The sequence below is a fragment of the Tachysurus fulvidraco genome, chromosome 12 (assembly GCF_022655615.1).
Source record: "Tachysurus fulvidraco isolate hzauxx_2018 chromosome 12, HZAU_PFXX_2.0, whole genome shotgun sequence".
Taxonomy (NCBI): Eukaryota; Metazoa; Chordata; class Actinopteri; order Siluriformes; family Bagridae; genus Tachysurus; species Tachysurus fulvidraco.
The window spans coordinates 837,044-857,279 of NC_062529.1; the positions used below are offsets into that span (position 1 = coordinate 837,044).

At 37.1% G+C, this 20,236-nt stretch overlaps 4 protein-coding genes across 13 annotated transcripts in view; 3 read left to right on the forward strand and 1 right to left on the reverse strand.

Annotated features, from left to right (window-relative positions):
• Positions 1–353: 353 nt before the first annotated feature.
• Positions 354–5,078, reverse strand: ptp4a2a (protein tyrosine phosphatase 4A2a). Of its 2 annotated transcripts, none has more exons than XM_027168332.2 (7): positions 4,920–5,078; positions 3,292–3,365; positions 2,604–3,149; positions 2,193–2,285; positions 1,416–1,546; positions 1,171–1,245; positions 354–1,086 (listed from the first exon to the last, which is right to left on the reverse strand). In XM_027168332.2, exons 3-7 carry the CDS (start codon positions 2,697–2,699, stop codon positions 975–977), a joined length of 507 nt encoding a protein of 168 aa, XP_027024133.1. In that variant the 5' UTR covers positions 2,700–3,149; positions 3,292–3,365; positions 4,920–5,078; the 3' UTR covers positions 354–974. The 2 variants fall into 2 exon arrangements, with proteins under 2 accessions (XP_027024133.1, XP_027024134.1); XM_027168333.2 differs by having other exon boundaries at positions 3,292–3,388; positions 4,920–5,069.
• Positions 5,079–5,907: 829 nt separating this feature from the next.
• On the forward strand, positions 5,908–9,811 carry LOC113649339 (E3 ubiquitin-protein ligase TRIM39-like). Of its 2 annotated transcripts, none has more exons than XM_047821445.1 (8): positions 5,908–6,067; positions 6,461–6,531; positions 6,840–7,402; positions 7,503–7,598; positions 7,713–7,946; positions 8,038–8,200; positions 8,387–8,422; positions 9,000–9,811. In XM_047821445.1, the coding sequence occupies exons 2-8, from the start codon at positions 6,474–6,476 to the stop codon at positions 9,548–9,550; spliced, it is 1,701 nt and encodes a 566-aa protein (XP_047677401.1). In that variant the 5' UTR covers positions 5,908–6,067; positions 6,461–6,473; the 3' UTR covers positions 9,551–9,811. The 2 variants fall into 2 exon arrangements, with proteins under 2 accessions (XP_047677401.1, XP_047677402.1); XM_047821446.1 differs by having other exon boundaries at positions 8,396–8,422.
• A 3,719-nt stretch (positions 9,812–13,530) lies between these two features.
• Positions 13,531–17,363, forward strand: LOC113649349 (E3 ubiquitin-protein ligase TRIM39-like). Of its 5 annotated transcripts, none has more exons than XM_047821440.1 (8): positions 13,532–13,690; positions 14,027–14,213; positions 14,525–15,069; positions 15,156–15,230; positions 15,347–15,580; positions 15,672–15,834; positions 16,021–16,056; positions 16,633–17,363. In XM_047821440.1, the coding sequence occupies exons 2-8, from the start codon at positions 14,090–14,092 to the stop codon at positions 17,190–17,192; spliced, it is 1,737 nt and encodes a 578-aa protein (XP_047677396.1). In that variant the 5' UTR covers positions 13,532–13,690; positions 14,027–14,089; the 3' UTR covers positions 17,193–17,363. The 5 variants fall into 5 exon arrangements, with proteins under 5 accessions (XP_047677399.1, XP_047677396.1, XP_047677398.1 ...); XM_047821442.1 differs by having other exon boundaries at positions 16,030–16,056; XM_047821441.1 differs by having other exon boundaries at positions 13,554–13,690; positions 14,030–14,213.
• Positions 17,364–19,212: 1,849 nt separating this feature from the next.
• tfb1m (transcription factor B1, mitochondrial) overlaps positions 19,213–20,236 on the forward strand; it is a 22,969-nt gene continuing 21,945 nt past the window's right edge. The window contains exons 1-3 of one of the 4 annotated variants that reach the window (XM_027157081.2): positions 19,213–19,332; positions 19,754–19,908; positions 20,051–20,202. In XM_027157081.2, the coding sequence (XP_027012882.2) occupies positions 19,785–19,908; positions 20,051–20,202 (276 nt within the window). In that variant the 5' untranslated portion in view covers positions 19,213–19,332; positions 19,754–19,784. The other 3 variants (XM_027157083.2, XM_027157082.2, XM_027157084.2) reach the window with 3 other exon arrangements.

Genomic DNA, 20,236 nt, shown 5'->3' on the forward strand with positions numbered 1-20,236 from the left:
TTAGGCCAGTGTCAGTGTTGAGTCCTGTGTTCTTAACTCTCATCACTGACTGTTTCGGTTTCATCTGAAGTCAGGATTCCCCTTTTCCCAGCACTGAGACGCCTCTGGACAGAACATTAATGACTTCTCAGCTTGCACTGAAACTGTAGATAATGTTATAAGGGTCATTTACACTCGCAGCGCCAGCACGTCATGTTCCGCCAACAGCTTGTCATCATACGCCGTTTTGAAGAGCTGCTGGTTTCCACCTCCTACATCCTCAAAGCACTTCGTTTACTCGTTCTCACTACCTCTGCTGTCATTTCTGCAGCTATTAATTCTGACAAAAAAAAACCCCACAAAGAGCAGAAAAAAATCATTTACACCTTTATTTTATTGTGTTATCTCTAGAAGCCAGCAGCAAGAGATAATCCGGGGAATGATCCCTTGCTTTCACACATATCTGTAACCCGGAGTCTTTGTGTGTTTATCACAGTTGTGTATGTCGCACTACAGGTATTTTTGTGCTCGTGTAACCTCACTGACATTACAGCTTTTATGTCACAAGCATCAACAGAAACCGATGAAATGATTCAGGACATTAAAAAAAAAAAACATGATTAAAAACTACATTTCCTATGAAGGACACACTTTGGCTTTTCTGACGGATTAAACCTCAGAGTGTGTGTGTGTGTGTGTGCACTAATCTGAGGCTATGAGTTTAACATGGAGCATGAAGGACACTCGGTATGATCTGTACTAGTCTGTAGCTCACTCACGACACCCATTCTGCTTGTGCTGTATTTCCTGTGTGTCCTTAAATACTTAAGAAATGACTTGACATTTATTTTCTTTAACTCTTACGCCGTTAATATGGACACTAATGATCTTGCGTGTGCTTGGCACTATAATTCAACTATCCCCAAAACATTGCTTTCCAATCATAACAATAATAATAACATTAATTTTTCTCATGATCTTTGTGGTTTGTGGTTCTACTGAATGCGGCAGTTTTGCCCGTTGGCATCTTTGAAGCGCAAACGCATCTTGGGTTTGTATTTCTCGAGGTACATGAGCTGTTTGGAGTTGAAGGCTCCACGTCGCTTCCTGAAACAGAGCCAGAAGGACACTGGATGATAACCTGCAGCTTCGTTATCACAGGAAGTGCTTATAGTAGAAGGTGTGACTTACTGTCGGATGAACTGAACGGCGTCCTCGTACATCATCCCACACTCGATTAACGCGATGGCCACCAACACGGGAGCTCTGCACGGACGAACACATCTGGGGCAGTTAGTGATGAAACACACTGTGCTCTACATCCAGTTAACAGGTCTGACCTCGTCATTAAGTAAGCGCAGCACTACGCCAGGAGTGATACAGTGAATACAGATTTATATTAACTGGTGAATAGTGAGTAGTGTGTGACGACTCACCGGCCCAGTCCTGCAACACAGTGCACTGCGATGCAGCTGCGTGGTTCATCTTTAAATTTACATTTCAGGAGATTTAACCAGTCATCCACGATTTGATCTGACGGAGAGCAGCCGTCGTCAAAAGGCCAGTCCTGTAATTACAAAAAAAAGTGGTCATGAAGTTGTCAGATGGTTTCACAGAACATTTACACTTTACATTAACAGTGAGCAGTGTGTATTAGAGGGTCTAAAGAAATGAACCCGAAGTGACCCGAATCACTTTTTTACCCGAACCCGACATGAATAATTTTTTTTTTAAAGAAAGACCCGAACCCGAGACAAACCCGAAAAAATTAGACCCGAGTCTGAATCGACCTGTTGGCAATTTTTTTAACCCGACTGGACCCGAATGTTGCATAACTCTACACTAAAGTAACCGCTACAGAGTGGATTCAAAATTGATTGACAGGTCTGCTTCAACGTAAATTAGTTTACCGCCAGCCACACGTCGCCAGCCACACGTCGCAAGCGGTCTTGGCAAACAGAGGAGAGGTTGGAAAAGGACTCGAGTCGATGCACACACACGAGATACAGTAGTTCGGGTCTTCTCGGGTCCGTTCGGTAAAAACACATTCATTTTAAATTACCCGAGACCCGAAGCCACTATTATTATACCGACCCGTGTCCGAGGCACACGTGAAACTTTTAGACCCGAACCCGCTCGTGTCTCGGGTCGGACTTCGGGTTTTCGGATCTAAGTGGACTCGTGAAGATCTCTAGTGTGAATGAGATTCTTACCAGAACTTCAATGCCTTCCTTTTCCACAGGTGCTTTGTCATAAGTGGCCTCACAAACCCGAACCAGTGTCTGAACACCGAAGCTCTTCAGCTCCTAAAACGATCCAGATAATGTTGAGCAAACATCAGCCAACTCGATTCACACCGCTTTCACACTTTGGGTTTTGCTAATGTACCAATCCTCATTTAAAGCTTACTCACAGACGAGCTTCCAAAATTTTAAGTTTTGGATACTGAGCAGCCTTGAGGTTAGGATTCTAAGTGGAAAGAACATCATGGAGGACACGGTGGTGGTGGTGACAATCTGACTTGTTAAGTGGTTTTCGAGAGCAGGGAAGCCAAGTGTGAAAGCAGCCTTAATATCATTTGAGCCGAACCGGATTCTGTGCCGTTTTTATCCCAGTGATCTTACCTCAGTAAACTTGGGCAGTTGTGCGTTGGTGGGATTGTGTGTGATCAGGAACCTCATACACTCGTAGGTGATTTCGACAGGAGCAGGACGATTCATCTCGACACGTTCGTGAACGGTAGTGTGTTCAAATAATAAATAAAGATGAATAATAACTTTCACAGTGTGATTACGACGACTTTGGGTCAAAAACTCAAATTTAAATAGATATTCGTATATAGAAAAATAAAAACTAATGTAAAAAAAAAACAAAAAGGGCTATTTTTCAGATTTGTTTAATTAAATTAACCCATTCAGGAGGAAAAGGGATGAATATTTGGTGCCTGAGGAGAAGGTGTAAAAAAAAAAAAAAGGCTTGTCGGGAACTCAGTTGTCTCAGACCGACTCATACGCGTGAACTTTGGGCAAATACAGCGTCAAACCCAAAGCTCACAAGGTAGGACAGTAGATGTGTGGTGTTATCTTCATGTGGAACTTCTCACTTATCCACAATGACCAGGTGCTGGGCCTGGCAGAAATCTCCACTCACAAACGCCATAAATGTGCAGCCTACAAGTGAGGAGAGGACAAAAACAAACAGCTTCAAGTAACGAAACATGAACCATTAAATAAACTTCTGTTCATCAAAATGGCAAACTAGTGAATAAACAACATGAAGCTGGATATAAGTTTACACAGAGATGTCACTCACTTTCAGTGCATGGAAAGAAATGTTGGGAACTCTGCATTATATCCTCACCATTCACCACGGTCTCTACTCCGCATCTGCAGGAACAACAGCATGAGCTCTGTTAGCAGGAGAGGAAAAGACTGCTGAGTAAAGACGAGCGAGGGAGAGATGTGAGGGATGGAAGAGAAGCGAGGGATGGACGAGAAGTGAGGGATGGAAGAGAAGAAAAGGAAGAGAAAACAGGAAGAAAAGATAGGAGATGAGAATGAAAAACAAAAGGGGAAAAGGAAAAGCAGGTGATGAGAAATAAAAAAAAAAAACAGAAAGGAATGATGTGGTGAAGGAATGAAGAAAGTAAAGAATAAAAAGATGTGATGAAGAAAGGACTATAAAGAGAAAAAGATGGATGGACAAGGAAAGAAGGAAGGTAGGAAGGAAAGAAGCAAGGAAGTAAGGAAGGCAAAGAAAGGAGAGATTGAAAATAAGAAAAAGAAACAAATGACGGCTGAGTAGAATATAAAAGAAAGAAAAGAAGGGTATAAAGATGGGAAAAGAGGGAAAGGAGGAAGGGAGGGATGACAGACAAAAAGAGCTACACAGCTCACATATGCGAATCAGTGTCACTTAAAAGAACTGATTCAGAGAATCGACTCAGTGAACAACTCAGCAATATTGTAGGGTTAGACAAACATTTCACTGATTGGAGAAAAAATAATACAGTAATCACAAGCACAAGAACACACACACAATAAAAAAACAATAAACCATAACAGCAAAAAAAAAAAAAAAATAAAAAAAAAAAAAAAAAGAAAAAAAAAAAAAAAAAAACAGAACAAAAAAAAAAAAAAAAAAAAAAGAAAAAAAAAACAAAAAAAAGGAAAAAAAAAAAAAAAAAAAATAAAAAAAAAAAAAAAAAAAGGAAAAAAAAAAAAAAAAAAAGGAAAAAAAAAAAACAAAAAAAGAAAAAAAAAAAAAAAGAGACCCCCCCCCCAAATAATAAAAAAAAAAATAAGAAAAAAAAAAAAAAAAGAAAAAAAAAAAAAAAAGAAAAAAAATAAAAAAAGAAACGAAAAAAAAAAAAACAAGCAAAAAAAAAAAAAAAAGAAAAAAACAAAAAGCACAAACAAAAAAACAAAAAAAAAAAAACAAAAAAAAAAACAAAAAAAAAAAGCACCAAACCACACAAACACAACAACAACACGCACACACACACAACAACAACACGCACACACAACAACAACAACAACAACACACACACACACACACAATAACACACACACACACAATAACACACACACATACACAATAACACACACACACAAACACAATAACACACACACAATAACACACACACACACACAATAACACACACACAATAACACACACACACACACAATAACACAACAATAACACACAAACACAATAACCCACACAGACATTGTAGAATGTTACACATAACTAAATGCTAACTGTTTTAACACAAACTAATAAAAGATGCTAGCTAGCACACACCGCTAGCTAACTGACATTAACGTTAATATCTTAATACACATATGATTTAATAGTTAAAATTAACTCAGTGGAACCTTCTGGAGGTCCGTTTTGATATAAACTTTGACAGAAAGTGATAAAAAAAAAACATTACTTACACAGAACAGACGCCACATCAGAACACAATCCGGTGGGTTAATGGACGTAGCGTTGTTGATTAGCTTTAGCATTAGCATAAGCTAGTTGCTTGTCTTCATCGTGAGTGCGTCCCAAATTAACACCCAACATTCCCTCTGAAACTGTCGCCTCCTTAGATAATCCTAAGAATACCCAGAATGCAATGCGAGGCTTAGTTAAATTAAAACGCACCCTCTGCAGGAGGAAGGATCATTAGTTACTATGGCAACGGCAACATACCTAAAGGGATAGCCTCAGATTTGTTTAACAAATAAATAACACACTTTAATTATCTTATAAAACCATTTCTGAGGTCAAATATGTTTAGTTTATAATCAACACATAACAATAATAATAATAATAAGTTAATATAATAATATTATAATAATAATATAATAATAAGTTTTATAATTTCTCTGTCATGGATCACACATTAAACATTAAAGTTATAAATCTGTTATTACCAGCTATACATTACATAATTATAAACAATAATCAGATATAAATAAGTTTAATCAAAGTTCACAAACGTGACTGTGGTAGGAAACATCATCAGTAAAAGTGCAATTAACTTTAAACAAGTCTCCAAATCCTCAAGACTTATATACAACAGTTTTAATAATAAATCCACTCAACATTATTTTTATTTGCAAATGGATATATTTTAGTTTTCCACAAATCTGTTTACAAAAATGATAGATATTGGGATATAATAGATGATTAATAATAATAATAATAATAATAATAATAATAATAATAATAATAATAATAATAATAATAATAATAATAATAATAAGAAGAAGAAGAAGAAGAAGAAGAAGAAGAAGAGAATAATAAAAACAACAACAACAACAACAACAACAACAATAATAATAATAATAATAATAATAATAATAATAATAATAATAATATTTTTCTGAATACTCATCACATACTGTGTGTTTCTCTTGTTTTTCTCTTGTGCCATTATACAGGACAGGGTTAGTAATTGGAACCACCTTCAGTCTGTACTAACAACTGAGCAAGTCGTGACATCAGAGTGAAAGTGAAAGCAGACCAGACTGAATGTTCACCTCATCCAGGAAGTCAGAAGAGCGTAAATACAAGCAGCTTTGACAGAAAACACAAAGTATGTTCTTTATTTAATCTTTGATAGTTTCTCATTTCTGCAGGATGTTTTATTACTGTGAACTGAGTGAACATCACCAGGTGAAGCTGTAGTTTTTTCCCCTGGGAAACACGACCATCTATTATTCTGATGACTGACATTGACTTTGTAGATGAAGTTTTAAAAAAAAAATAGTTCAATTGGATGAAATTAAATTCTCAGTGTACAAACAAACCATCTAAGATTAATGTATTTTAAATGTTTAGTGAATGTAAAATCTGAATGTATTTTTATGTTACTGAGCCACATTCCAGCAGTTTTACTAAAACCAGGAAGTGAGACACTAGAAGCTGTCTGAATGCTCGGTGAAAGTCTGTGCTTTTTACTCTTTTAATAGAATGTGTTCATTGATAGGTCTTCTTGGGATATGACTGAATCAAACCCAAGAAGTAGCAGACTGAACAGCATGGAAAGACCTGTTGCATGTAAGTTACACAGTTCACACTTCAGTAAATGTACTAGTGAAGATTTCTGATTATTCAAATACTTTTTACAGATCATTATTTTCACCCACTTCCTACTCTGACCAATCCCAATCGTTCTCACAGTGATTTTGTTTGTACACACTTTACTTAAATATAGTAAGTCTGAGGTCCACTTTCTATAAACTTATAGCACTTTTCAGCTCCACACTAAAAGTTATTTAACATTTGTTTTGTTTTCTAAAATACAATAAAAAACTTACTTAAAATAATAAACTTTAAAACATTTTTATCCTTTATCTCTCACCCAGTTGCAGGTGAATCCAGCAGCCTCCTGACTGAAGAGCAGTTACAGTGTTCTATCTGTCTGGATGTGTTCACTGATCCCGTCACCACTCCATGTGGACACAACTTCTGCAAGAGCTGCATTACACAATGCTGGGATACGAGTGAACACTGCCATTGTCCATATTGTAAAGAGAAATTCACCATAAGACCTGAACCCAAGATTAATATAACACTGAGAGATGTTGCAGATCACTTCAAGAATAGAAACAAAGAGCCTCCTGAGAGTTTGGAGGTTCTCTGTGATGCCTGCACTAGTGTGAAGCAGAAGGCTGTAAAATCCTGTCTGGATTGTGGTGTGACTTTCTGTTCGTCTCATTTAGAGCCTCATATTAATATTCCGAGATATAAGAAACACAAACTAATAAACACAGTGAAGAACCTGGAGATGTACATGTGCCAGAAGCATGAAAAACCTCTGGAGCTCTTCTGTAGAGATGATCAGATGTATCTGTGTCAGTTCTGCACTGAGGGAGAACATAGGGATCACAATGTTATTCTGTTAGAGGAGGAGAGTGGACAGAAGAAGGTTAGAGACACTGACATCAGTGTTAATAATTAGAATCAAGAAAATAAATGAATTTACATTTTGAAAATAAACTGTATGTGTTTTTGATTTCTGTGCACAGATTCAGCTGCAGAAAACACAGACAGAGCTGCAGCAGATGATCCAGGAGCGACTGAAGAAGATCCAGGAGATTAATAACTCAGTAGAGCTCAGTAAAGTGGGTGAAACATGATGTAGTTCTTATCTGCTGCATTCTGTACATTTGTTCTAAATATTTCTTCACAGGCTATAACACTTTTTAGTAAATGTGAGAAGTTTTTCTGTTCTTTAGAGGAACATGGAGAAACAGATGTCAGACAGTGTTGAAGTTTTCACCGCTCTGATTCGCTCCATTGAGAAGAGTCAGGCTGAGCTGATGGAGGTGATGGAGGAGAAGCAGAAAGCAGCAGAGAAGCAGGCTGAAGGACTCATTAAAGAGCTGGAGCAGGAAATCGAGGAGCTAAAGAGGAGAGACACTGAGCTGGAGCAGTTCTCACACACTGAAGATCATCTCCACCTCCTAAAGGTCAGAGTTCCTCTCTTTATCACTCTGACACTGTGCAGAAGATCACAGAACATCAGCTGAGGGATTTCTCTTCTCTCATGTTCTACTGTAGAATTACCCGTCACTGCGCATCGCTCCACACACCAAGAACTGGTCTGAGATCAGCATTAACACTGACCTGAGTGTGGACGTTCTGAGGACGAGTTTGTCTCGGCTTCAGAAGACTCTGAATGAGAAACTCAGTGTGACTCTGAATGAGAAGTTGAGAGAAACAGGTGAGAAACTGAGAAGTCTGTAACAGATGAATTATTTAGTCAAAGGCTGTATGAACATTGCTAATTATTTGTTTTATTGGTAAATAAATGAATGTAAATTTGTGTTACTAAATTTTATAGCTTCATCTGATTCCAAGTTTATATTAAAAACATCTCTGATCTATTAAATATTTTTGTTGTGATTAGTCTCCACAGAACTGAAGAGGATTCAGCAGTATGCAGGTACACTGCACTTACTGTATTATACATTTACATTATATTATTGATACTTCAGTCATTTTAATAAAGATTTAGAATGATTCCTGTTATGAAATTACCTTCTTACCCCAGCTCTCTATTACCTATTATGCAAAAATATGAATATAAGAATATAATAACCCTCAATATAACTGATCTTCTACATTAGAAGATTCGTGTCTGCAGATCCGACATCTCTGAATGGTCAACAGATATTTGTTAAATTGTTGGGAATCAAATTAAACATTTTAAGCTTTAAAGTTTAGTAAGTTTAAAATGTTTCATGTTGTCCAGTTTTTTCTCTTTAATCTTATATCTGTAAAATAAACTGACCCTTATATGAAAAACATGATCAGAAATACATATAAAAACATTTAAATAAAATAAAAAATAAACAGGTTAAACCATAAACTTTATACACACTGAGCATTTTTACACTAAATTTGGCCCATACGTATGTTCCACAAACCTGCTAATCATTTTGAAATGATTGTGTTTAATGAATTTGTTTGTTATTATTATTTACCTGATTACTCTCACATTCTGTTTGTTTTCCTGTCAGTGGATGTGACTCTGGACCCTGATACAGCTAATCCCCATCTTGTCCTCAGTGGTGAAGGAAAACAAGTCATGGATGGAGACACAAAGCAGAATCTCCCAGACACCCCGAAAAGATTCACATATTACGCCATGGTCCTGGGAAAGCAGGGTTTCTCCTCAGGGAGGTTTTACTATGAGGTGCAGGTCAGAGGGAAGACTGATTGGGATTTAGGAGTGGTCAGAGAGTCTGTTAATAGGAAGGGAGAGATCGATTCATGTAAACCTCAGACTGGATTCTGGACCGTGGTTCTGAGGAACGGGAACGAGTATCAGGCTTGTGATGATCCCTCTGTCCCTCTCTCCCTGAGAGAAAAGCCCCAGAAAGTGGGAGTGTTTGTGGATTATGAGGAGGGTCTGGTCTCCTTTTATGATGTTGAGGCCAGGTCTCATATCTACTCTTTCACTGGTCAGACCTTCACTGAGAAACTCTATCCATACTTCAGTCCTTGTGTGAATGATGGAGGTAAAAACTCAGCACCACTGATCATCTCTCGTGTGTTAAAGACTGATTAAATTCTCACCTCAATCAATTATATTAAAAATGACTGGAATGAAAGACACTGGGTCTTATTTATCAGGTTTAAGTTGTGAAAATGTTTTGTTGACCAAACCAAGAAAACATTTCACTGCTCATAAGCATATAGTGACACCAACAAAACTCTTTAAATGGTCAATCCCAGAGAGCTAAAAGTGTGAAATGGCAATAAATCTGCTAACAGGAAAATACTTTTCTCAGTGGAAGAAGTGAAAGTTTTTAATATATGAAAATAATATAATTGAATATATAATTTATATAATCAGTATAACAGATCGCATAAGAAATATTGAATCTAGACTTTAAATATAGAAAAGGTGAATTATGTGTGAAGTAAATCAGTTGAAAAGAAAATAGTTTAACATGAAATCAGTGAGAGAGAAAATTACATATCAGCACTGAACCCAGGTGACCATGAACACCAAGCACAACATACAGGACACTGCTGGGTTCAGTTCTATTTGTCAGAAGTCTCTCGTGCTGAGAAACTATATATATATATTTATTTTCTGTTGCTTTAATGGAATGTTAACACTGATATCACTTTGAATGATGTGAACATCTTCATTATTCTGTTTACCTGCTCATGTCTGATACTTGCTTGTTAGTGCCTTTTGGGTTTGCTCTTGGTTTGTGAATATTAAATATCCTGTGTATGACTTTTGGACAGTTTCTTTTTCTTTATTCTTCACTGTACATTTACTGTGCATGGATCCTGAGCATTACAACTCCTTTGTGATTCTCTTTGGAAGGTGATTGAGATCATGAGATCATTGAGCACGTTTTTAACATCTAAGATCTTGTGAGGATTTAAGAAAGAATGATCCTGAAATAAAGTTTGGTTAAGGTAACGCTCGAGTGTGTCCCATGTCTTAGCCAATAAGATGTGAGCACGTGTTTGTTTGATTTTTAATGGTTTATGAGCTTTATTACAGCGCACAAGTTGAGCAAAATAAAAAGATGCGCTTTTACTTTAGATGCATTTTTGCGCATTTGTTGCAGGTCGCATTTTTAGTGGATATGAGAAAAGCTGGGATACGAGCAGAGGTGTCAAGCAACGATGTACAAATACTTTGTTACTTAAGTAGAAATTTTGAGTATCTATACTTTAATAGAGTAAATATTTTTTGGCATACTTTTTACTTCTACTCCTTACATTTTCACACAATTATCTGTACTTTCTACTCCTTACATTTTAAAAATAGCCTCGTTACTCCTATTTCATTTCGGCTTGTTATCATTCAAAATAAACCTATCAAGATAAATCTTGCCATCCAGATAGAGTGAATGTGATTGTGGTTGGATGAGAAGTATAAACATATACCATTCTGACACCCTATTGGTTTATACGCGATCCATCACACCTGCACATGACACAAATCACGTGACACTTCAGTTACCCAACGCTGGACAAAAGTACGAAAGTGTCCGTGGCAAAAGGCTCAAACCTAATGTCCTGTCTGGCAGGCACTAAATTCCAGGGGTTTCGTTCCAGGACGTAAAGTGGGCGTGTTTCCGGAGGTCTTGGAAAACGCCCTCTTTCAAAAAAAAAAAAGGTCACCGATCATGCGCAGAACGCTGTTTCATTTGCGCGGGCATTTCCAATCCCAAGATCAACTCAGATGGATAATGAAGGAGAAATAAAAGTAAAGCTACGATGGATAATGAAGGACAAAACAGTCCTACAGATAGATTTTATATTTTATATATATTATGCTTTATTATCTTACAGTTAAGCTATTTTCGAAAACAAATAAACACCCAAAAACATTTTTGTATAGCCTGTGTATCTCTCCACAGTTAAGTTATACTGAATGGATATAAATAAAAAGATCATGGAGACCAAACTAATAAACCTCTTTATACTTTAATACTGTATTAATATACTTTGTTTCTATCAATCTGGATCCCAACAAATGTAAAAATATGTATCTCAGGTGTTTTATGTCAAATTACATTAACACAGTTATAACTTCAGATACCTGTCCTGATCTCACGTGTTTCATGTCATATTACATTAATATGCAGTATAAGAAGATAATAGACCTGGTCGTTGTTGGTTGCTGAAGCTTGCCAGTGGTTTCTAACTTTTTCAGGACATTCCAAGTCAATCTACAGATTTAAATCCTACTGAACAAGCATTTCACCAGTTGAAGAGGAGACAACACAGAAACTCCCCAGACAAGCACAGTTGAAAATAGCTGCATTAAAGGCCTGGCAAAGCATTTCAAAGTGTGAAACCAAGAGTCTGATGATGTCTATGGGTCACAGACTCACTCCTGTAATTGATTGCAAGGGATTCACAATAAAATATTAGCTTTTACATTTACGTTGTTAAACTCTTCCAATACTTATGCTCACATTAGGCAGGGGGTTGACACTTGTGTTGAAACAATCAATAATAAAATGTGACATTCTGTACTTCTTCCTCATATTAATATTTTAATCCTATTTATAAATGTCTTGACACCACAGCTAACAGAGCAATTTTGTCTTTACTGCTCCAATACTTATGGAGGGCAGTGTATGCTATATGAAACTGTTTGTTCACTCACAACTAAATGTTAGTGCCTGGCCCAAAAAATATTTAATTTAAGTTTTATTTTCTTTTGTTCTGCAGCTTACTGAACATGAATACACAAGAAGAAAAAGGTTCCATCTGGATTGTCCAGCAAAACTTTGTCTGATATGTAGAAAGGTAAGTATTACATTAGCATGGCTTTATATACAGTTTACATAATATGTAGACGGGAATACATATTTAAAAGTGGTCGATATACAAAAAAAGTTCTCTTTTTTAAATTTTACTTAATATTTACTAAACCTTTGAATACAAATAGCTGCACAACTTAATGTAGCTTTAAAACAGTGGGAACATTGGGACTCATTCACTAATAATTGTGTACTTTTCATCTTAACATGTTTATAAGGCCATCAAGAGTATTCAGATTATTTTTATTAGTTCCTACATTTTCCAGTAAATTTAGAATACAGTTAAGAATCAAAGTTATTGATGGAACATGATTTGTTCATTAAAATGTTTATACACAGATTTCATGCACAAATTTGTGCGTTGCTTAGTGAATGAGACCCAGTGACAGATGTTCTTATTTGTCCCATAGTGAGCACTTACCCAGGCTGTCAGAGATGAAATTAAATGATTTATATATATACAGTGTGTGTGTGTGTGTGTGTGTGTGTGTGTGTGTGTGTGTGTGTGTGTGTGTGTGTGTATGTATATATATATACAAGTGCTAAGCATCTCTGGGAACTCCTTCAAGACTGTTGGAAGACCATTTCAAGTGACTACCTCTTGAAGCTCATCAAGAGAACATCAAGATTGTGCAAAGCAGTAATCAAAGCAAAATGTAGCTACTTTGAAGAACCTAGAATATGACATATTTTCAGTTGTTTCACACTTTTTTGTTATGAACTAAATGTTCTCTTTGAATGAGAAGGTGTGTCCAAACTTTTGGTCTATACTGTAAGTCATACAGTATATAAGTTGGGATGCACTGTTTTAGTATACATTTTTTTGAAAGTGTAAAACAATATTTTTGATTTTCAGTTTGTCTTTAACTTGCCTATATTGCTTCTAACCACCAGGTAATTGATTTTAAATCCCAGACCATACAGTGCTACGACTCAATGACTCAGAGACATGATGATATCTGTCATGTTGTTGTGAGTGTCTTCTTATTGTTGCTGTTATATTAACCTTTTGTTCTATGTTTATTTTCTGTAAAGCTGCTTTGAGAAAATGTCAATTGTAAAAAGGGCTATACAAATAAACTTGAATTAAATTGAACTGTTATTCTGTGGCTTGATCATTCATCTTTGCATATCCAGATCCGGCAGTTGGACTTACTAATCTAGTCCTCGTATATGAAAACAAACTTGGCAATAAAGATCTTTCTGATGCTGATTCTAAATCTAAATCTAGTTCTAGGCTGATCTCTCACCCTTCTCAGGATCATTGATACTACACAAGGCGAGATCTTGCATGTAGCCCCAGTCCGAGGGAGATTGACATATTCTACACATACACATTTTCTAATAATTTCGCCAACAGTTGGAGTCTGATTGATTGAGTGTGTGGACAGGTGACTTTTATACAGGTAACAAGTTCAACAGGTGCAATTAATACAGGTAATGAGTGGAGGATAGGAGGGCTTTTTAAAGACAAACTAACAGGTCTGTGAGAGACAGAATTCTTGCTGGTTGGTAGGTGATCAAATATTTATTTCATGCAATAAAATGGAAATTAATTATTTAAAAATCAAACAATGTGATTTTCTGAATTTTTTTTAGAATCTGTGTCTCACAATTGAGGTGTACCTACAATGTAAATTACAGATCTCTCCACTCTTTGTTCAAACAAACCAACTAAGATGAATTTATTTGAAATGTTTAGTGAATGTAAAATCTGAATGTATTTTTTATGTCTGTTACAGCAGTCTTACTAACACCAGGAAGTGAGAAACTACAATATATTATTATAGTTATTGACTGTCAGAATGTTTAGAAAAAGTCTGTGCTTTTTACCATATAATGAAGAAAGAAGAAGAAAAAGGGATATGACTGAATCTCTGTCAAACCCAAGAAGTAGCAGACGGAACAGCATGGAAAGACCTGTTGCATGTAAGTTACACAGTTCATACCTGAGTAAATGCACTAGTGAAGATTTCTGATTATTCAAATACTTTTTACAGATCATTATTTTCACCCACTTCCTACTCTGACCAATCCCAATCGTTCTCACAGTGATTTTGTTTGTACACACTTTACTCAAATATAGTAAGTCTGAGGTCCACTTTCTATAAACTTATAGCACTTTTCAGCTCCACACTAAAAGTAATTTAACATTTGTTTTGTTTTCCAAAATACAATAAAAAAAAACTTACTTAAAAAAATAAACTTTAAAACATTTTTATCCTTTATCTCTCGCCCAGTTGCAGGTGAATCCAGCAGCCTCCTGAGTGAAGAGCAGTTGCAGTGTTCTATCTGTCTGGAAGTGTTCACTGATCCCGTCACCACTCCATGTGGACACAACTTCTGCAAGAGCTGCATTACACAAAGCTGGGATACGAGTGAACACTGCCATTGTCCATATTGTAATGAGAAATTCACCAGAAGACCTGAACCCAAGATTAATATAACACTGAGAGATGTTGCAGATCACTTCAAGAAAAGAAGCAAAGAGCCTCCTGAGAGTTTGGAGGTTCTCTGTGATGTCTGCACTGGTGTGAAGCAGAAGGCTGTAAAATCCTGTCTGGATTGTGGTGTGACTTTCTGTTCGTCTCATTTAGAGCCTCATATCAATGTTCCGAGATATAAGAAACACAAACTAATAAACGCAGTGAAGAACCTGGAGATGTACATGTGCCAGAAGCACGAGAGACCTCTGGAGCTCTTCTGTAGAGATGATCAGATGTATCTGTGTCAGTTCTGCACTGAGGGAGAACATAGGGATCACAAAGTTATTCTGTTAGAGGAGGTCAGTGATAATTATTTTCATGCAGAAAACAAATTAATTTACATTTTGAAAATAAACTGCTATGTGTTTTTGATTTCTGTGCACAGATTCAGCTGCAGCAGATGATCCAGGAGCGACTGAAGAAGATCCAGGAGATTAATCGCTCAGTAGAGCTCAGTAAAGTGGGTGAAACATGATGTAGTTCTTATCTGCTGCATTCTGTACATTTGTCCTCCATATTTCATGTCACAGGCTATAACACTGTTTGGTAAATGTGAGAAGTTCTTTTGTTCTTTAGAGGAACATGGAGAAAGAGAAATCAGACAGTGTTGAAGTTTTCACCGCTCTGATTCGCTCCATTGAGAGGAGTCAGGCTGAGCTGCTGGAGGTGATGGAGGAGAAGCAGAAAGCAGCAGAGAATCAGGCTGAAGGACTCATTAAAGAGCTGGAGCAGGAAATCGAGGATCTACAGAGGAGAGACACTGAGCTGGAGCAGTTCTCACACACTGAAGATCATCTCCACCTCCTAAAGGTCAGAGTTCCTCTCTTTATCACTCTGACACTGTGCAGAAGATCACAGAACATCAGCTGAGGGATTTCTCTTCTCTCATGTTCTACTGTAGATTTACCCGTCACTGCGCATCGCTCCACACACCAAGAACTGGTCTGAGATCAGCATCAACACTGACCTGAGTGTGGACGCTCTGAGGACGGCTCTGTCTCGGCTTCAGAAGACTCTGAATGAGAAACTCAGTGTGACTCTGAATGAGAAGTTGAGAGAAACAGGTGAGAAACTGAGAAGTCTGTAACAGATGAATTATTTAGTCAAAGGCTGTATGAACGTTGCTAATTATTTGTTTTATTGGTAAATAAATGAATGTAAATTTGTGTTACTAAATTTTATAGCTTCATCTTATTCCAAGTTTATATTAAAAACATCTCTGATCTATTAAATATTTTTGTTGTGATTAGTCTCCACAGAACTGAAGAGGATTCAGCAGTATGCAGGTACACTGCACTTACTGTATTATACATTTACATTATATTATTGATACTTAAGTCATTTTAATAAAGATTTAGAATGATTCCTGTTATGAAATTACCTTCTTACCCCAGCTCTCTGTTACCTATTATGCAAAAATATGAATATAAGAATATAATAACCCTCAATATAACTGATCTTCTACATTAGAAGATTCGTGTCTGCAGATCCGACATCTCTGAATGGTCAACAGATATTTGTTAAATTGTTGGGAATCAAATTAAACATTTTAAGCTTTAAAGTTTAGTAAGTTTAAAATGTTTCATGTTGTCCAGTTTTTTCTCTTTAATCTTATATCTGTAAAATAAACTGACCCTTATATAAAAACATGATCAGAAATACATATAAAAACATTTAAATAAAATAAAAAATAAACAGGTTAAACCATGACCTTTATACACACTGAGCATTTTTACACTAAATTTGGCCCATACGTATGTTCCACAAACCTGCTTATCATTTTGAAATGATTGTGTTTAATGAATTTGTTTGTTATTATTATTTACCTGATTACTCTCACATTCTGTTTGTTTTCCTGTCAGTGGATGTGACTCTGGACCCTGATACAGCTAATCCCTCTCTTGTCCTCAGTGATGAAGGAAAACAAGTCATGCATGGAGACACAAAGCAGAATCTCCCAGACACCCCGAAAAGATTTACATATTACACCATAGTCCTGGGAAAGCAGGGTTTCTCCTCAGGGAGGTTTTACTATGAGGTGCAGGTCAGAGGGAAGACTGAGTGGAGTTTAGGAGTGGTCAGAGAGTCTGTTAATAGGAAGGGAAAGATTGATTCATGTAAACCTCAGACTGGATTCTGGGCTGTGATTCTGAGGAACGGGAACAAGTATAAGGCTTCTGATGATCCCTGTGTCTCTCTCTCCCTGAGAGAAAAGCCCCAGAAAGTGGGAGTGTTTGTGGATTATGAGGAAGGTCTGGTCTCCTTTTATGATGTTGAGGCCAGGTCTCATATCTACTCTTTCACTGGTCAGACCTTCACTGAGAAACTCTATCCATTCTTCAGTCCTTGTGTGAATGACGGAGGTAAAAACTCAGCACCACTGATCATCTCTCGTGTGTTAAAGACCAAACGCTTCACATAAGCTTATCTGTAGCGTAAAAGACGACAACGATTACTTGTTATTTTCACTAAGTTTATTCTGAATATGAATTGTAATGTCTGTATATTAAGTGTATCCGGAGAATAAATGTGTTTGCAGTTCATCCACAGAACCATATCACATCACATATTATAATAAAAAAAATAACTTTAAGTTTGTTTCCTTACATAACCAAAAGGTATTAAGTTGTCCACGTGGCCTCAGGACAGTTTACTGCTACTACAGAATGGGAAAGAGTTGTTTACAAGTCGGCTCTTATTGGTGAGTCAAATGAACTGACTCACTATCCCTATTATTGTGCTGTTAAATTGGTAACATAGATATCTACACCTAGATGTCGCCTTGGGTACGGCAGTACATTGGAACGAATGCGTAAATAGAGCCGCCATCTTGGTACAGGGGACCCCCTCCTCTTAATGCATCGGCGTCAATGTAGGCAAAGAAATATAATCACCATAATCCGTCATGAATTTTTATGATATTATGATATCATATGCAAGATCTCGCCTTTATTGCCATGATATTTATGATTTTTGATATTAAGATAATCTACTTTTTCACAATATAATGCATAGGTGTAAGTTTATTAGTTACATTCTTCCACTTGAGTAAACTTCAAATGAACAATCACTACTTTACCTTATAGCCTACTGCATGCAACACTGCTACAATGGTGTGACTATACATGTTCATTTAAACATTTAAATTGTATTGGTTTATTAAATATGACACAAAAGGTAAATTACAAAAGGTGGAAGCAAATCACAAATTTGAGAGAAACATAATGTGAAAGTTAGATAGTTGAGTTGCCAAAGACCATTCAATCTTTTCTTTATTCCTGTCCCACAATACTTTTGCCACTTTAAATAAGTGTGTACTAAACACATAAACAAAAAAAACAAAGTTTGACTTTGAGGCTGAACTTGTGTGTTACACTGCCAAGCTAACTGGTGACATGCTTCCAGGACTGTCAGCTGAGTTAACCATTTTTAAAACTAAGTGTTTAGTTTCCCTGCAACAACAACATGACCTTACACAGTTTCTTCCTGACATTTTTGCTCTGCAGTTGCAGAGTATGAACCTTTGCAACATGGTGTTGTCTCAACTTATGAAAGGCACAGACAACCAATGACATTAAGATAAAGTGATGGTTGTCTATGCCATCTTGTGTCTCAACAATGTGATCATGAGTGGTGGCTCAGCTGGTTAAGGCTCTGGGTTGTTGATCGGAGGACCGTGGGCAAAGCTGCCACGGCTGGGCCCTTGAGCAAGGCCATCAACCCTCCCTGCTCCAGGGGCACTGTATCATAGCTGCCCCTGCACTCTGACCCCAACCTCCTCATTTGGCGTATGTGAAGAAAAGAATTCCACTGTGCTGTGTATATGTGGCAATAATAAAGGCTTCTATGCCCCCCCCCCCATTCTTCTTCGAAATATGTCATATTATACATTTCTTTTAAATTAATATAGGATAAAAAAAAATCCAAAACCTTTTCATTCATAATGTCATTAAGTGAAGAAACTTGATAAAAGAGCATTCTTCTAGTGTTACGTTCAGGACAATCTAATAAAATATGTTTGACAGATAAGGGAATCTTACAAAACATACATAAAGTTGGGTCTTTTCAACAGAAGCTACAAATATTGTCGATTTTCCTAACTGTCAAAAACTAATGGGTAACTAGAATGGATTAGCTGCGGTCGTTAACCAAGAAATGAAACAAACCAACGTAACCAGAAATATAATTTCCTAACATTCAATATCATAAAACACATTTTCACTTGTGAAATGTAAACCCTTGCTGTCTGGTTTTTATATTTCTTTCATATGAACAACCAAACGCAGCACAGAAGTCCGCCATTGTCCATTTATTGAGGTACAAGATCCCTGTACAAAGATGGCGGCGGTTTTGACGCATTTTTAGAACCCAAAGGCGACATCTAGTGTAGATATCTATGAACTGGTAAGAAGTGACTGGAGTAAGGCGAGCTCTCTGATTGGCTGAATCCGTCATCTGCGGTATTTCATTGGATGACGTTCGGTCAGTAATCAACCGGAAGTTCGACCGGAAGTTCAGCGCTGTGGGAGTAACCAGAGGAGGACAACGTGTTTGTGGAAGAGGTCAATGTTTATATGTGTTTATTTAGTTAAATTGACACGTTTGTGATGATTATGGCACTTAAGCACGGATTCTCACGTTAGCCTTGTAGCTTAGCTTCCTCGCGTGTTTATTTACTGATATTTAGTTACAAAACAAACGAAACCTCGGAGCTTCAGGTGAAAATGTATTTTATTCACGACATTTTATAAGCTCGTTTACAGCCTTTTTTTTTCTGAAAAACTCCTTATTAAACTCGGATTAGGGTTTTTTAGCTGTATTTTTCACAAGTGCAGTGTGTTAGTTTCACCACTAGATGTCACTGCTCACCGCGTTTTAGTGGAAACTTCACTGCAACTTATAGAAGAAACTGGCAGCTGTTTGTTTGTTTGTTTGTTTGTTTGTTTGTTTAAAAGGACATAAAAAAGCTGCTGTTTGTTTCAGTGTCCTGTTTGTGAGACACAGTGTGTGTTACATGCAGATGGCAGCATTTTGTCGTCTGCCTCCTTTACCAACCATCCGTGAGATCATCAGACTGTATAACCTGAGGGCTCAGAAACAGCTGTCACAGAACTTCCTCTTGGACCTGAGACTCACCGGTGAGACGGTGATTACACCTACGTCAGTGACGTAAAACACTCCTGCTTCATCACAACGCACTGGCTGCTGATTCATTTGACAGGCGGTGATTTATTCCTGATCGTGACGTAGATAACTTTGATGTTTACTGTGGTGTTGCAGATAAAATCATCCGGCAGGCGGGGAACCTGAGGAATGCGTGTGTGTGTGAGGTGGGACCGGGACCTGGAGGACTCACCAGATCCATCCTCAACGCTGGTGCAGCTGATCTACTGGTTGTGGAGAAAGACTCGCGCTTCATCCCAGGATTACAGGTCTGTGTGTTAGAGTGCAAAAATTTGTTTGTTT